Raw genomic sequence first — 19,005 nt, 5'->3', positions numbered from 1 at the left:
ATTCTCTTTCCAGTGTCCTACGCGATTACTGGTCAGTTTGAGCCCAGTGTCTGTAATGCTGAGTGGAAATTCTGGATGTGGGGAAACAGGAATAGATAGATAATATCTGTGCATTTCAATATATGTACTTAATGGTATGCGTTATGCATGCATGTTTGTGCGTGCGCACTGCCAGGCTAGTATAGACCTTTTGTGTTGAAAAAGGTGCTGATTAATAATGAAGGCTGTTTTAAATGACGGAGCCCTGTGTTTCCCTGGGAAGTAACTCGTTCCTTTTATGAATATTTCATCACAGCAGCTAATGAGTCCGGCCAGTCTGGGCAATTATAACCAACTAACAGCCCCCTTGCTGCTGTGGTGTAAGGCAGCTGGGCCTTGATCATTTCTAACCTGATTACTGGTGATGGTGATGGACTGAGTGAGTGCTTTGCAATGCATTGAATAATTGTTGTCAGACAGCTTGTTAGTGGAGACAGATGCACACTACAAGAGAGTGAAAGATGCCAACAGACTACTGTTGTAAATGTTTGTACGCTGTAGACCTTACAAATGCAAATGGACTGAAAGTCTAGCTGTGTCATTTTTATGGAATTAAATGAATTGACCAGCCCGGCCTCATGAAAATAGAGAGATGTCGGTGAAGATAACGTACACAGATGTTAGCACATTTGAACTGACACATGTATTGACACATGACACATGGATATGTAATGTGTTCTACTGCAAATTCGTGCACGCTTTACAGCTTTATTGCCTAAATGCATACAAAGTAAATTAATGTGTGTACATAATGAAATTAAAAAACTCATTCTATTATAAACAAATAGTTATTAGTTATAAGTGGAAGTATGATTAGAAGTCAACTCGCCACATGTGAGTGGGCATTGTGCGTTAGACACACACATGCCAGGCAGTGTGATTGCTCTCCTCGTGAGCATTAATTGTGACTTAGCAGCTTAAGGAAGTCACACTTCCCTGGATGATCCCCATGTGCTCTGGCAGCCACTGATATATAGCCACTGAAGCCCACCATATACTACCAGTGAATCCTTCCTACCACAGACCTCTCACCTATTGTACTTGTATGCACATGTTGTTGTACCAAACACACATAGTAATCATAAATCTTGTGTTTTTGAAGAGAAAAGGGCATGCTGTTTGTTAACCTCTGTCTGGCTGACAGATTTGCACAGTGACTCACACAGCCGAAGGGAACCAATTGGCCTAGAATATGCCCACATAACTGGGAATACTATTTGTAACTTCACTAAATCCTTCTTCCCAGATTCAGCATACAGTCTATACTGTGGACATATTTTAATTTTAAAAGGAGCCATCAGATGCAAATGTCACCTCATTGACACCCAGTGTGTGCCTTCTTTGTCTAAATCCCTGTGGTCTAATGCCACATTTCTTGTTAGTTCCCAAAATATAAACATAGTTCCGCCCCTTCTGTGAACCTATTTCACCAAGCTTCAGCTAGCAGCTAACAGCTAGCCAGCGAAAGCTTTATAAGCTAGCATTGTCGATTTGATCCATGATGGATCGGATGCCACCAACCGCTTCAATAAGCAGAAACAGTATAATGCAGGACTGGTCGTTCACCTTTCACTGAAAGAGGGATCAATACAAAGTCTTCATCTGAAAGCTGGCGATCATATCTGACACTAACACTACCTAGTGTAATAAAGATGCCCTCCTTATTTTTTTGTGGTTCTTGTTAATACAGTAATTGACTGTGTTGCCATTTGCTTCCATCATGCCACTGTTGTTTTTTTTAATTGCACACAGTAACTCGCTCACAGTAGCAAGCATGTCCCAACATGTCACTGTCACTTTAGCCTACGTACCAAGGTACAAAAAGAAAAATAAATGTGATTCATAGAAAACATTCTGCTGAAGCCGACTTGGCCCAGCTGGTGCTGGAGGGTCGTCTTGCTGTTTATTTGTTAAAATGGGATTCTTACTTTCAGTTTTGATTTGTTACTGGGGTAACATGTAGGTGTCCAAAGATACTCAGTAGAGAGGAGCGTGGTCACTATAGACACATGAGCAGGAAACAGGATAGTCCCCCAAACCACTCATTTCTCAATCACATGCTAGAGACAGGGTGGGAGTTGACCTGTGAGGGATTGTTGTTTTTTTCTCACGAAGAAATGTCACACAGCCTTTTTAAGAGGAGAGACCCCATTTTAACTACTGAAAATGTGCATTTCATGCACCTTAAAAGCTCAGTATTATTACTTCACTACAAATGGCCTAATTTGCCCTCAGTGACTCCTGCAGGCCACACAGAGAGAGAGAGAGAGCTAGAGTGAGAGAGAGACTAACACGATAGGGGCTGTACAAAAAATAGTAATAGCCTTGAAAGTAATTAACAGATTTAACAGATTGAACTGCAAAAGAATGTGTGTCTCAGGTTTTGTGTCATTTTAAAATGGCCTTGACTCTACAGTGCATGGAACACATTTAGCAGTAAATCCTAATACTGACAGAATAAGCCAATTTTTAAATAATCATACATGGTTATAAAAATTACTTCTGCTGTTTTTTGTTGAATGAACTCTGTGTGTCCCTTATGCAGCAGTGGGCATGTTTTCATTCTCCCATATTAAATTCTCTTCTCCCTACAGATAGGTTTCTAAATCACCTCTCTTCCTTTCCGCTGAGGTTAGGAGTTGCAGGGGGTTTTGTTGTTTTCGGGTAAGGAGCGGCCTTACAGGAAGGGAATATCTGGGACCACTCTTACAGTGATCAGTATCGATTATCCTCAGAGGCTTGCTGGAGTCGAGGCAGGGCTTAGGAACAGGGGACAGCAAAAGACAGACGTTTCTCTGTTGCTAAGAGACAGTAACCGGCATACTGGTGGGCGACAAGGTTGTGGGTGATAGGGGAAACCAGGCACTGGGCTTTATGGTAAGATGGGAAGATGAGTTTTTTTGTTAAACATTGAGTTTAACATAGTGCTTTCATACAGGAAACCTGTGTATGACACATTCTTTTAAATGTGCACTGAGATTACTGCAAAACAATGATCTCTGGATATTTCAGTTTCATATAGATCACAGCAACAACCATCTAATTCAAAAGAATTACACAGACATGTTAAATATCAGTTTTCACACATTCCCTTTTGGGCCTATGCTCACTTTCTCAATGTTGGTTAGATAATGGATCAGAAAAATAAAAACCCAGGCCAAAAGGAAAGTTCTGAGCCCTTTTATTCGTCCTCTTTTTTTTTTTTTTTTTTTTGCTTCTTTCACTTTTGTTTTAAATTAAATGGCGAAATAATAAAGAATCTTTGATGGATCAGAAGCTGCAAATTCCGAAGTCGTGTATTGACTCTGCGACACCAAGTTTCAATAGAAAAACCTTCAGTGCAACATGCTGCTTTGTCTTCCTGACCCTGCCTTCATATGAACTACAGAGCTTCGAAGCCGTCTATACATATTTATTACATTTCTAATATCCTTTTGCTTAAGACCTCCTGCTCAAGATGTTTGTTGCTTCTTTGCATTGGGTTTCCCCACATTTCCTTGAGTTTTATCCAGACTGTATCACAATGGCAACCTCGGGGTAAAATGGCCTCCCTGTGTATATTGGCTATGCAATTGGAATATGTTGGGTCAGCTCTCTGTTTCTCTCTCTCGCAAACACACACTTGCATTCACATATGCCAACACACAAAGGCCCCCTTATTTAGACCCTCATGAACTCTATTAGGATTTATTACTTCAGCTTTGTCCCCAGTGAACATGTCCAGCTTATGTTCCACATTAAGAGCAACCTGGAGGAGAGAGCGAAGGAATATGCACATATAACTCAAATAAGCACATCTGTTGTGTAAACAGTGTAAGTCAACAAGACATATTAATGCACATTATTCCAGTTTTTACTCTTATCGAATGTTAGCAGCATAAATAAACAGCAGCATAAATACAAGCTTTTAACGTTGATATATTTGGCCTCTGTGTGAAACCATATTGGAACAAAGCATGTCATTGTGGACAGCTGGGTTATACATTAGGGAGGGTGTGAAATATATTCAGACGGACAGTTGAGGAATCCATATGTAAATGAAACAAAAGCATAACCCAAACCAAAAAATGATTTAGGTGGAAACAGTGTATCTTTTTTCCTGTAAAAAGTAATGTATGTGTGTAGTGGGGAGCGTGTTGGAGTAAATACTCTGCCTCAGACCACTCTGGTCTAGCCAGTTATACTTGTCATGTCAGTTTTGAACAACTTGAATGGGAAAGCAATAATGTGCACAAGCTCCTTTGTTGTCTTGTGAGTGAATGCTGTGCTAATTGTTAGCTTTTTTGGGAGAAAATGTATAGTAATGTGAAGATTGAAACTACCGTTTGTACCCTTTTTCTAGCATTTCGCCAAAATGTGCTGAAATATTGCCCTCTAAAGTTTTTTTCTAACCAATCAGAGAAGGCCAGAGTCAGGTGGAAGCTCATGGCCGCCAATCACATGAACACGCTTCTGGTGTACTACTTCTCCTGCTCTGCGGCTTCAGCTAGAATTACCTGCTGGAAGGCATTGGTGTGGCAGAGAGAGGGAGGGGTGGAAGGAGCGTAGTGGCTTGCATTCGAGAGTCACGCTAGCGCTAGCTTAATGTCCATATCTTTAATATTATAGCCTTAAGTGCATGACTATTTTATTTAGATTTGAATAGTGCACCCCACTGGTTTGCGCTTTTGCGGACCTCCTGCTGTGGTTTTAATTGGTTCTCTGAATGTGGAACCTTCAGTGATGTCAGATAATAAGGGCTGTCAATCAATAAATTCTCACTGCTCACTCTCTGCATTATGAATAAGATATGAATTCAGTTTGTGTGGTATCAGTTTAATTTATTTACAGTAATGTATCACATTAAAACATATATTCTTTATTTACTATGATGGTTCATTGATATGAATATTTATTATTAACTGTATCTTCTTTATATTTCATAGTAGACTTGGGAAACTTGTGCAAGACCTTGTTTAAGTTTTTTTTGTCCAATGTTTTATAAAGAATGTATGTCTAATTCATTATTATCTGTTTAGATAAAATGTACTGATATCTCCTTTTACTGCAGGTTGTAGTGGTATTCTCTAATAGGGAAAATTGTAGATGTTAATTAAGTTTTAATCAGCATGTGTTCTGAAAGAAATTAGATTAGCCATGCTTTTCGCTTTTGTCACTAAAGTCACTGTACAACTATTCTGATGTTTCTTCTGCATTTCCTCTGCTTCTCCCTATCCCTGCTACCTTGTTCAGGTCATGGAGAGCATTTGCCCTTGTTAGAAGTACTATCTCAGACACAGCCAGCAGGTGGGTGGAAGTCAGTCAGAAGTGGAGGGTGTGTAACCTAAGTCATCTGGTGGTCATGTGTCAAGCTGTGGTCTGATGCCCACCCTCCCCTCAGCGCTGGTCATGGACGGGGAGAACTACCTGCATCCAGAAGGCCCTCAGCTGGACAGCAGCTTATTCTCTGTTGCCTCCTCTAACATGGAGGTGTGCTATTGGATTTTATTTGTTACCTTTTTTTATTTGCTACATATGTATACCTCATGTGCATATTCACATATGAATATTTTTTACTCTTTTATTGCCATGTCTAAATGCAATTCATATTTGATAAGTCCCTTTCATATTAGCTCACAATTACAGAGGTCAAATAAATGCCTTAAACTTTATGGAAAATTTTATTTTATTGTGATAGTTTACTGTCTTAGAGTTTCAAAGTTAGCTTGAACATTAAATATACTTCTTATACCGTGTGTTTTCCATTTAGTTGAAAATAATACTATTTTGTTGAATGTTATTTCAATTGTACCATGGATAACTTCAACAATCCTCAAAGTTTCACATCTACAGAACTACATACCACACACTGTATTAGAATATTAAACATCACTCTGTAATATGACATTATTCTGATGAAATTAAGTCGAACATACTAGCTTTTTTAGTAGATTTTCCCCGCCATCACATATTCAGCATGTGTATGAATACATATATGCAGCTCAACATAAGCTTTACCAGCCCTCTGAGAACATGTTTACTGCATGTTACATCAGTGTGGCAGGGCAGTGATCTAGAAATGTATGAGAAAGAAAGGGTTATTGCTTCTGGTATTAATTCCCAGGCAAGCTGCTTATGAAATATTTCCAGTTCCCAAGTAGATGAGAGATTAAGGGAGTGTCGTCCAGATGCTCTCACTTATAACTAGTAAGTGAGATAGTTGTATGTAAAAGGTTTTACATTTAGCAGACACTTTTTCCTAAAGCATCTTACAAGGCAAGGGCAGTGTATGGGGTTCTGGCCCCCAGAGGTAAACCACAGCCAGGATTCAAACCCCAGTCTCTCGCATAAAGGGTAGCGATCTTACCACTACACTATCCAGCCACATTTTAAGTTTCAATAAGGGTCCAAAACTGTACATTTTCAATAAAGTGAGCTTTGGGCTGTTGAACAGAGACTTTTCAGTTCAGTTTCTGTTTTAGAATTAATTTACGGCATTTCCTATCATAGAAATAGAAAATAAAGTGTTCATACACCTCACACAAAATTCCAACCCCACTGTACGATAAAAGGATGGCAGGAGAAATTCCAGAAAAATTATCAGAACCTCTGCTTATAAATTTAAACTGTCTGTCTTCCTGATAACACATGGTATAAGTGATTTGTAATTTAGTTTAGTTGACCATTTAAGAGCTTATACAAATACATTGAAAGACAATGAAGTTAGCACATTCTCTGTAATCAGTTATATGTGCTGTGTAGTTCTGAATGGTGCAAAGATGCAGTCTGATGTTTATCTGAACATCCTATTCATAGTCTTCCACAGTATGCATGACATAATATGCTGGGGTGATAACATTCTATTGCATTTGATAAAAGGTGAAAGATGAAAAGGTCATTTGCATATATCACTATCACTATATAACATTAATATAAACGCATGGCACCTTCTTTGGTTCTATGATATTTCTCATGTTTAAGCTACAGAATGTTAAATTTTTTGTAGTCTAACATATTTAATTTTGTGTGTTTTAGAGTTCAATATATGCCTCTGGTTCCTGGGCATCCTTCTCTCAGCAGCCTGGATACAGCATACACTGCCCTATGCAATCGGGAAACCAGTAAGTGCATACAGAGTCATACAAGTTAAAATGCCTTGCTCTAGCATGAACTAGAAATGACAGCATATCAGCAGAAAACTTCACAATTTATGGCCCAGTATTTTAGAAGTTACTTTTTGCGCTACGGTATCTCACACATATTGAGAGACTGAAAAATGAATGTTTCATACCAAATACCAAGTGATACAACAGACAACGTCCTACAGATTGAAGATTGTAAACCACTGGGAATGGGGGAGAAGTACCCACAGAAGTTTCACACATAAGCGCACAAGTTGTCGTGAGTGTAGTGTCTCAGTTGTGTTATGGAATCTTCTGCTAATGGTGTATATATATACATATATATATATATGACTGCATTATTACTGGAAACGGACACATCCACATGAGGTGCTTTCTTGTAACCTTCTTATTGAGACACTGAGTTGAAAAAAAAATGCATTACATCATTAAAAACTAATATAGTTACTAACATAATATTATTTTTTCACCAGACAAATATCATAAATTCACAGTTGTGTTTTATTTTTTTCAAATGCTTAAGCAGCCAAGTACCGGTCAGCCCACTGTAACATTACAGACATACCTGTGATTTAAATAAAAGACACTTTTTACAGTTGACTGGATTTTTCCAGTTGACTGGATCCCACTGCCTGCGATGGACTGGCGACCTGTTCAGGGTGTTGCACTCCTCTTGCCCAATGACAGCTGGGATAGGCTCTAGCATTCCCACGACACTTTGCACTGTGAGAAGGAATGTCTGTCTGTGTATCTGCGTGTCTTACTCACAACATTGTCAGTCAGCTTCCCCAACAAACATATGAAAATTAAGTCAAGTGTCTTCTGTCACTATACAGTTAAACTCTGTGAGCCATGCTTCCAAAATGAATCCAAGGTGGATCCAAGAGCAGAAATCAGATTACTCATCTGTTGCATAGAAATGTGGACTTAAAGATGCCATATTTCTTAAGTACATGTAAACTTTTAAGTATAATAATACACTCCACTACACACCACAACCCCTTTATTAAACATATCAGTAGAATTATCACATTTCTGATAGTTTCAACAAAAACTAAGCCATTCTTAGAGATTAAATTGCTAAAATGACTTAAATTTAGTCAAACGTGTCATACTTAACACAGCTGAGAAAGTGTTTCTTTAAGTGTTCATCTTTACGGTGTTATGTATGGTAATTGTTTGGTCGGTAGTGTTTCTTTGAAAGCTCAAGCATCAGATGACGTGAGAGCATGGTCTGAGGTTTTCAGATTTACTCAGAGTGGAATTTTCTGACATCAAGCTGGTTTTACAAGACCCTTATCTCTCTCTTCATCTTACAGTGTATAAATATCAAGACCAGTCATGATGTGTCTGTGGTTTACAACTAGGTTGGTGAGAGTGTGAGAATGCTCCTTCATTATTGTGTTCTAAAGACCATCCACCAAGAATAACATTATACAGTTGGAAAAGGTAATTAAACATTATTCTGTGTTGGAAAATGTTTGTCCAAGAGTGAAAAGGACAGAGGTCTTACATCTCCAGTTTTAGTATTTCAGCACAGTTAATTACGTGCATATTCAGTTAGGCTTCTTTTACGTGACCCTGTATTTACTCCTCTTTTTATGTGCCAGCAACAGCGTTGGCAGCTACTGACTTGCAGTATACAGCTGAGATGTAATCGACTTAACTTGAAAGCCCTGACTTATCTACCCACATGGTCATTCAGAACAATCAGAGGAGTTAATACACACATGACAAATCACATGACGTCAGTGAGCGAAAAATATGAATGGGCCGGTGGTTAGATTGGTGCACAGCTGAAATTATTCTTATGAGCAGTGATGAAAACAAAACATCATTAAGACTCTCTGGAGTACATCTGTTCAGCACAAACACAGATCAGTTCTAAGTGCTAACACAAGAGCTTACAGGCAGTTCTTCTGATGTATAGTGTTCATTGTTTATGTATATAGAGATATAATTTATTTTTTTATTTTTGTTGATACTGTTACAAGGAGCTGTTACTTCAACTCTGTTGCCTCGGTATCATTGTTATCGATGTTATTTTGTATCACATAATATCAGGATGTTTTATTAAACTCGGAGACCTCATACGAAATAGGAATTTGTGGGAGACTTTCAGGTCTGAGCAGTTTCTGTATGTTTTAAAAACAGAGACTTAAATTTTGAAGCACTATGCTAGGAAAGCGTGTGTCTGTACAATCCTGTGAATCCCTTCAACATGCAGCAACATTCAGAATAGTCTGACAAGGCCATGTGGTGAGAAATGTTTTTCCTTAGTTTATTTTCTCACCTACAACAACCAGTATTCTAGTGACTTTGTACAGTTTCCACTGCATTGTAAATAAGGCACGTCCTGTCTTTGGCTCAGATGCTGGTCATCATAATCAGCTCTGGGCAGCTCTTGTCTCAATCAGTAGGGTGTTGAAGACTGACCCAATAAAAACAGTCCTCAAAGGTAGATGGAAAAACACAGATTGACTTGCAGTGCACCTGATTGTAGTAAAATCTAATTAGCCTACGATTTACCAATAAATTACCCTCATGTTGACACCAGACAAAGCCCCTTTCGCATGGCAAAATATCAGCATGCCAATGCAGCTGAAATGTTGCAATCAACTGTTAGCATTATTAGCATTACAGCTGAGTTAGAATACTCTGAAACATATGTGCCATTGCTAAATGACTGGTAGACTAGTGTTTTAATAACACATATGGTTATTTCCAACTTTCATTAGTTATTTTTTTGCTTTTATTTTATTTATGTTGCTATGGTGGTGTTAAAATAGAGATTTAATAGAAAGCAGTAGATTTTGCTATACTACACCTGTAAAACATGGAGGCTGTGGATCTTCATGATGTCTAGACACTTAAAATATCAGCTGTTGGCAGTATCTTTAAGTACCTGTGTTCATGTTTAGTACTGTGCATGCCCTAATAGGTTTTCCCCTAGAGGAAACCTCTCTGCAGGGTTTCCACACTGTCAGTGCATCATGGCGGGGTGAGTTAATAGTGAATGTGATTCACCTCTTACATGCCATAATGAATGATAATGTATTCTCTCAGACACTCCATATCCCACTGGCTAATGTGTGACCATAAAAAATACAGTGGTGTTAACATCAACTGAACCAAATCAAAAACTGTAGTATATGGTCTGTAGACATCACTAGATGATTTGTATCTTCCCGAGTGATGTTCTATTGGTCTTGTACTGTAGTCCTGTACACCTTCTGTTGGCTACTAGAGATTGCACTGTACATGTTGGTAGATGCAGTAACAATATGGCAGCGTGCATGGTCTGTTGTTCTCTTCTTCATTTTTCAACAAACAATTTAGAGTGGAAATAATCCCCACTCTTTTGATACTTTTCTGAAAACAGCAGTAAATGTTTGTGGTGTTTTGTGGTTAAGTCTGTGCCACACAGCTGCAGCTGGCTGTTTGTAACAGCAGAAAAATAAGTAACAGACCACTGATCTGCTTCTGTTTTATGTCTTATGTATTTCTGTGTTGCTTATCAAAGCTCTTACTAAATGCTGACATGGCTTAGTGAGTAAAGAATACACTTTTCAAAAAGATTTGCTGTTGAAATATCTTTTATCATTTTCTATTTGATACAGTTACAGGAAGGAAAGTACAGCTTGAGGTGATACCAAAATTTTGTCTGACCTGCTGCTTGCCTTTACTGTGATATCCACTGTTAATACTGCCTGTAGCCACACTGAAGTGTTTCCTAGTAATATGACTCACTGTTCACTTATTGCACACTGTTAATAGCATGGGAGATAAATTTCATGATTATGTTTGCTGTAAGGAAGACTTTTTCCAGGGAACTGTTGCACTATGTTGTTGTTGGGTGTCGTTGTTCAATGTGTTGTCCCAGGTTTTCCAGGAAACTCTTAGATAAAATGTGTCTTTGTAAAGTAAGAACTTATGGTTGGATTGCATTATACCTTTTGAAACATACAGTAGTGACAACGCTTCAAGGCTGTAATTATTGGTAATTCTTAGGAAATAGCCTATTAAAAACACATGAAACACAAAACATAAACATCTTCTAGCCAGCTGTCGGATAATAAACCAGTTTCACTGATGGGAAAGCCAAGTATCTAAAACAACATTGTTAAATGCTTAGCCAGGAGATTTTGGCCTCAAAAAGGAGGGTCTGTAGCAAAAACAGGGTCCAAGTGATGATCTGTACACAGTCACAGACTGCGTACTAGGGAAATGCAACACATGCACAAACTGTATATCAGCCAGATTGTTTAACTGAGAACTCCTAACCTGCTTTGTGTCATGTTGGAAAGCAGCTAATGCTGGCCTGCCAGGACTTCTGTAATAATATCACTGCTGTTTCACTGTTGACTAACGGGGATTTCCACTTTGGATGATTGTTACCATTTGTAGTGCCATCTTGATCTTTCTGAGAACCAACAGATTGTTTACCAGTAACAGTAATTACCTGTGTTTAAGCTAATATTTCATTGTCACATTTAGTCTTTTTTATTTACTTGGTTGCAGAAAACATAACCATAACCATACCATATCTAAAAAAAAGTTGATTGTTTTAAGAAGTACTTGTGCATCAGTATGGGTTATAAGAGTAAAACTCAAATTAAAAACTGCTCTTTGTATTGCAACTCACACGTACCAAGGAATTGTATTAAAGATACTTTCTAAAAAATAGAACATTTTAACATGAACACAGTCAAATATATAATGCAGTGGCATGTTGTTCTTTTTGTTGGCCAATCAAATGAAATGATAGGAACCATTATCTCTGACATCTGTACACTGGCTTAGGGCTGCCCCTTTTCCCTCCTCCTGGTGTGTTCTGAACTTAAATCAATCAGTCTCACTGATCTCTGGCCCATGGCACAGAGTCAAATTCTGTGAATAGCTCAGTCCTTCTGAGCCTGAGCTTGGGCACATGATTGGATGAGAGGAATGTGGTACAGTTGCAGTTCCACCATGACAAATGTTTGGTTTTGCTTTCATTTTGAGTGTAGATCCACTGTCAGCGTGTTAGTTACGTTATGATGACTTATAGTTAACAAGAAACCGAAAATATCTCATGTTAGTAATATGAGGTCTGAAGAGTGATATTAACACTGGGCAGAAGGAGAATGCTTACCAAAAGATGGACTTTGGATCTTAACAAGGGGTAGGAGCTATTCTTGCTCTCTGTTTTCTCTCTTTGTCTTTTTTTCTAAACCTCTACCGTCTTCTGTCAGATAGGATGGATGTAAATGTGTTTCTGTTTTTGACAGTCGAAGTTGCTATTTTGTTGACTGTGAACATGCGAATATGATTGTTTCACAGTTATTCATTCTTCATTTATTGTCTAAGTTGATTTGCAAAGACACTAGTTTATATTTTCAGACTGCTAGTGAGAAACAAAACTGAAAGTGTTTTTATCTGTAAAGTTAGTATGATGTGTTGGAATTAAAACATGATGTAATGGACTATTTTGGGGTTACAGAATCACATTTAAGTGTGGCTATACTAGCTCACCATCTTAGTAGAATATCATCCTCTTTCACCGTGACACTTAGCCACTTGCTGTGAGTTGTTTTTTAGTGTCTCTTTCATTTCTCTTCTGGAAATACTTGAGAATGAGAATAAGGTTGTGGTTGCATTTACCAGTTGTATTGTGTAAATTTGTGGAACTGTGAGGGTGAAGAAAACAGCTTGTGTCAGTTGTACTTAGATAAATGGCAGCCAAACAAACTAAAGCTTATCCTTTCCCTCCAGGCAATACCACTTGAACGGCAGCACTACCACCACCACTCCGGATGTGCACATGGACATTTACTCGGGATTCTCTGACATAGACTTTTCCAGCCTCAACCTCCCAAGAAATGGAGATTTCTCCCAGGTTGGTTTCATATATCTCTATTTGTGTTAAAGTAGAAAAGTGAAATCCATACAAAAACTAGTATAAATAATACAAACTATAAAATCTACATAGAAATATTTACCTAAATAGTCACTTTCAGTTCTTTCTTGTTTTTCCACCTTTCCTTTCTTTCACCTGCTCATGAGAGGGAGAGACCATGCCTCCCACCCACTTCTTTCATCCTGTCTTTTGTGTGTACTAAGCTCAGCTTAATTTACTATAGAGCAGCCTGATTAAAGCCTAGTGTTGTCTGGATGAAAGCAGCAGAACACTCATTCTTGCCACGGCATGTTATTAATAGGCAGCTGTAATTTAACATTCTCCTGCACTTCCACACTACATCTTCATAAATCAGTGTAACTTTCAGTCATGCCTGCAGTCTACAAAGTGATATGTGTTTCAGAGAGAGTTTAGAGATTTAAAAGAAAATTCCTAAAAATATTCTTAAAAGATTCTTTACTGAATATTTTTGTCTCTAGGAAATCCCCCCACCCTGGGGATACCATTATAAGACATGTAGGATTGGAAATGTTTATACAAAAATTGAAAGTGCAGCCTTTAGCCCACGATTCCAGATGGTTACTATCCATCATTTGCATTTTCTATTTCTGTGCACTTTTATGTCTGTACAGCAATTTCCCTATAGTTAGCACTATATGAATAGGAGCCAATTGTTATGACACAGACCAGTGGGTTTCTAATCTGATGCCTATTTGGGCTGAGCTGATGGGTGCCATTGTGGGACCATATTAAAATATATTGTGATGATGAGTTTAAAAGAAAGGCAGCCATGGGTTACCAAGCAGACCTACAGTATGTACCTCATAATTAATCCAACTGGCAGTAAAAAGGCATAGCTAACAGTTTTTTTTTTAAGCTCAGCATAAGGCCAATGCAGTAAATAATGAGACATGAGGAGGTGACAATTATGTTTCCACATCACCACTTCTTATTTATTTAGTTTTTAGGAAGTGTTGAGTTAAGATTGAATAACACTAACAGTAATTCTTTTTTTTTTTTTTTTTTTTTGATGGTCTGTGGATGATCCAACACAACCCTAAATAAAACAAGGACAAGTTGCTATTTACTTTTTCAGTACAAGTACAATTCCATTTTTCACTTATCAGTACCTCAGAGACAAATATCTCAAAATCCCAGTGGATAAAGCTAAAAACCCCTGTTAGCTAAGTAACTAGAAAAATATTTATGCCTTTCAGATTGAAAGAAACTGAATAAGTTCTAGATTTAATTTATGCTAATGCAAAGGAAACACAGCTTTGTAGAAATGTTAAATACACATGTTCACTTAAAAATCACTTAAACACCAAATATGATAAATGAGCCAATTTCACATTGAAAGATTTTCCTTTAGTGGCCAGGTTGAGGTTGTTTTACACTTGTTTGTATTTGCAGTGCTGGTTTCACTTTATTAACCTACTTCATTTAAATCAAATGTTTAAACATCTCTGTAAACGTATACAGTAGTAACAATTAGCAACAGTGTGAAAGTAGCACAAGCAGACATAAAAACTACACGGAGGAATTTCACTTCATGTTTGTGTCCAGATGTGTGTAATGTTTCTATGGAAAAAAGACAAATGCTTGAATTAACGTGAAAATGTTTTGCATTAGTATTTTAAGCTGGGGGGATTTTAAGAATAAAGGCTACACATCAAGGCTTTTATACACAAGAAAATGATCTGTCATCCTCATCACGTGTGTTGTTGTGCTGGCATGGATTTAATGATTAACATGGGGTTTCCCTAGTTTTTCCATTTGTCTGTCTTAACCTGACTGGCTATAACTGTGCCCCTTTCAAGTATTAATGAATGTTCATGGTTATGTGATACATGGTGGATCTAACAAATATCTGTACTGTTTGTATATATATTCAGAACAATATGTAATTTATGCATGGTTTTGTCTGGCTTCTTCTCACAAGCAGCTTGTTTGGTTTCCTTACTTTGAAAAGTAGAACGTTATGGTGTCTATGTGTGTGAGAGAAAGAGACAATTTTTCTGCTTGTGTTGTGCTTTCTCAGCTGTTCTTTCTGGTTTTGGACACTCCCTACCATGTGAGGCATACAGAGAAAATTTAAGTCACGGGGTCATCATGACTAATCTGCCAACTCACTCAGTCCCCTTTTTCATCCTTGATTTTTCTCTGCTCCATCACCACACCATGCTGACCCTTCCTGTGTTTCTCCTCTATCCGTCTATTCAGAAATCTGTATTTCTTGTTATCTTAGCATTGTTGTGAACCATGACAGTACAGAAAATACTTGGGCTAGGGCAACTGGGTGGAATTGCTAATGTTATTGTTTAGTTGTCAGATGACTGTCATGTTTATAGCTTCTATTTCTCTTTTTCAGATGTAAAGTCATTGCTTTTGGTTTGTACGGCTTACCACAGTGAAGCACACAGTTTGTTTATGTAGTTCAGCAGATCCCTGTTGGAATATCCTTGTATTGTGAGGGACCGCGCTGTTGCCGGCATGTGAACAGGATATATTAGTAGATTGCTGGTAACTTGAAAACAAGAGACACATGTTTATATTAGAATTAATAGACTTCCCTTTGAGATTTGATATCCCTCTGAAATTATCTGTCCATTTCAATATATCACTAGCTAACAAGTGAAATAGAATACATGAGCAGTGTACAGTGATGTGGATGAAATTGACATCACACATTTGTAATAGTATTTATTTGATGTATACAACAGGCTCAGGAGCATCAGGAAATGTCCCAGTTACTCATAAGAGGAGTTTCCACCAAATCCCGTCACTAAGCCTTAATATAAGTTGCAGGCAGTTTATGCATACATTTGAGTGTTGGGTATGATGTCAGTAGCATCATACATTTATATTTATCTAGATGTGTCTTTCACTTGTTTGTTACTTATTATTGTAGGTAGGAAATAAATATGTATACATAAATTCATTCTTTGAACAGGCTATTTCACTAACCTTGTGAGACATAATTGCCATGGTGACAGCTGTGGCCTCAAAATATCACTAATGTCAAAATGAACACTGGATATATCAGAACCAGACTGCACAATACTTTTTCAGGGAGTATCCTCTGAAACAACTGTCAAACAGTAAATATTATTAAAAATTCACTGGAAACTTTAAAAACTAAATTGAATGTTCATCAAATTTGGCAGGTTGTGGCTTCTTTTGCCTCTATAAAAAAATAGAGGAAACGGCAACCAACCACTCTGACTGTGCCCACACTAGCAGCTGTGATTTTAAAGAGATCTATAAACTGAACAAACAGCTGCCAGTATCATCAAAACACTTCTGCTATACTTAAAAATGTATTCAATGTTCAGAGAACATCGAAACATATTATCTGTGGTTTGAAGAACTGTACACTGACAGTGTTTTGCACACCTGTCCAGACTGAGGTTGGGTCATCTGTGGATCTGAAGTGTGGAAAGCTTTATGCAGATTGTCAGAGTAAAAACAAGGCTTACTGGAAGACAAAAAAGAGAACTTATTCATTAACCACTGGCTAACCTCCAAGACTCAACAACACTTAGCAAGTACACACAATAACACACCTGCTGTATACCATGTACACATACTGTACGTATACATGTACACATATTAAGGCCTATTTTGACATATTCACAGTCTTACTCCCTTTCTACACACTTGTTTTTCCTGTGCGTGGTTCCTCTCACTATTACGTGCATATGCTCCTCTGTGCACAGCACGCTTCTAGGAAGAGTTCATTAGCATTAAGTCTGCCTCTTTTCAGTTTTGCTTTTTGGAATCTCTTCATTTGCTACTGACATCATACCCAACACTCAAAATGTGTCCTCTGCATTTAACCCATCATAACTGTGAGGACTATTGAGTAGCTGGCTGCTCTTCAGCTTGCAGACATCAACTATAAATTAAATGTCTATAACCATAACACATTGCACATTTGCTGAAAATAGGAGAAAATATGCATTTCGGCAAAGTGTGCAGTCTCAAACTGGGTTGAATAATGCTAACCACGTAGGCCACTACCACTTTTCTTCATAAGTTCCAGTGAATTTACTGAACTATTGCAATTTCACATAATTAATCCATTATTACACCCTTCTGTAGAAAAGAAGTAGCATATTTTAAGCACAATATAGCTAAAAGAATTTAGAATCCCTTTACTTAATTGCAAGGGAAAACTATGCACAATACATCATATAGTTGGACATTGTTTAATTTGACTAGCTACTTAAACAAAAATCCACGGAGATCAATTAAAAGGTGCGCTGCTCCAGGGTTTTGTTTTACAGACATAGAAGATTATCTTGTTTTTCTTGATGTATTTGTTGTGGTAAGCCAATCATGATGTAAAGCAGTAAGTATTTCTTTGTGACTTCCTTGTAAGATCCTCTAACACAGTCATTTGAATGACTTAGTTTGAAGGAGGAAGTTAAAGGTTAATTTCAAGGGTTGTCAATATAAATGTGCACTGTTTTTTCTTGTGGACTGTGGCTTCATCTAATCTACTTTAGATTAGCTTTTGGTATGGTTGGAAATCTTCTAATTCTTAAAAGCTCATTTAAGACCTGCTTCAATTTTGTTTACATTGCCAGTTTATATTGTTTACGATATGCCGGCATTGACATTGGCATTGTTATTAGTGGTGCAGCAAAATTGAATTTTTTTGACAATTTTATGCAGCAGAGGAAGTTTCAGTGCATATCTTGCAGCATGTGACGTAGACCTACATAACATTCAAAGATAAGCTAATGCTAGCATAGCTAGCTGAAGTAAAAGTAGAATCAGATATCTATGAGAACTAGAATTGAAGTTAGAATTGACTATGGAACAAAATGCACACAAGACAAGACTACACTTTTAAGAGTACATCTGTACATCATCTGTGTTTATGTGTCAGTAAATTCAGGCATGAATCCTTTCTTCTTTTAGCCTGTGATGCAATAAGGTGTGTGCGTTATAAAAGTTCACCAGCAACTCATCCCTCTGCAATGACTCTGTTCCACCAACACACACTCGCGCTCACATTATTCATAGGATTCCCACTCATACCATGATGACACCATGGACAGGCGCCACTCTGTCTCTGAGAGTCTGACTCCTCTTCAGTCCAGCAGAGATGGACATTACAGGACCATGCTGGCTTGATATCATGCATTCCTGGAAGCAGGGTGTGCAAATGGACCCCTCCATTGCACTTGTGAAGGAGACAAATTACATTATTTCTGTTTTTAAATGCCACAATTTTCTAATTTCTGACTGGTTCAGGAACAGTTAACATTGGTCCTCGAATAGAAGAAGTGATGTTACAACAGTGGTTTTGATCACCATCTTGGATTTGTTTAAATAACTCATTTGCCATCACATTCCCAGAATGTTCATTTTGTTAACAATCGCACCCCTAGTTCCAGTAAACAGTAATCTAACGGGATCTGTGATGAGATACTTGTGTGTAATTGTTCACAGATAAGAGTACTGATGCCTGAAAGACCCTTTGAATAGGCACTTTTGCAGCTTGCACGAGTATATTTAATTTTGCAAGAGTAATTTGCCTTCTTATTATTACCTTTTACACCTGTAAGCCATGGATCATTTTTAATCAATAAACATTACTAGAACAGAAGTCTTGAAATTGAGCCGGTGCAGACAAGTAGAAAGACAAAGGGCAGAGTATGAAGTAAGACAGGCAGTCAGTCCCTAAATATAATAATCATTAAATGATTGGCCCGGGCCCATTAACCATAGCGGTAAGCTGCGGGGTGTGAGGAGCAGCCAGGTCCAGAGCGCAATACTGTTTACACTACAAATGCGGTTGAGTTACACCATGTACAGTAAAATGGGCCCGACTGCCAGTAACTCTAGTCACTTACCAACAAAAGCATCATTTCCTGAAAGCTCCTCCCCTCCTCCCTCCCTCTACTCCCCACCTCTCCCCTCCCCTCCTCTGCT

General features: G+C 38.0%; 1 protein-coding gene across 5 annotated transcripts in view; it reads left to right on the top strand.

The window, feature by feature from the left end:
• Window positions 1-19,005, top strand: part of si:ch73-63e15.2 (protein strawberry notch homolog 2) — a 52,799-nt gene that overhangs the window by 6,644 nt on the left and 27,150 nt on the right. For 3 of the 5 annotated variants that reach the window (XM_026346400.1, XM_026346399.1, XM_026346397.1), the window contains exons 2-4: window positions 5,272-5,508; window positions 7,054-7,139; window positions 12,915-13,038. In XM_026346400.1, the coding sequence (XP_026202185.1) occupies window positions 5,401-5,508; window positions 7,054-7,139; window positions 12,915-13,038 (318 nt within the window). In that variant the 5' untranslated portion in view covers window positions 5,272-5,400. Of the gene's footprint in view, window positions 1-5,271; window positions 5,509-7,053; window positions 7,140-12,192; window positions 12,325-12,914; window positions 13,039-19,005 lie in introns of those variants that run through there. The other 2 variants (XM_026346398.1, XM_026346402.1) reach the window with 2 other exon arrangements.

The sequence above is a fragment of the Anabas testudineus genome, chromosome 4 (assembly GCF_900324465.2).
Source record: "Anabas testudineus chromosome 4, fAnaTes1.2, whole genome shotgun sequence".
Lineage (NCBI taxonomy): Eukaryota > Metazoa > Chordata > Actinopteri > Anabantiformes > Anabantidae > Anabas > Anabas testudineus.
The sequence above is the reverse complement of the archived record's forward strand: the minus strand, read 5'-3'. Positions and strand labels throughout refer to the sequence as shown.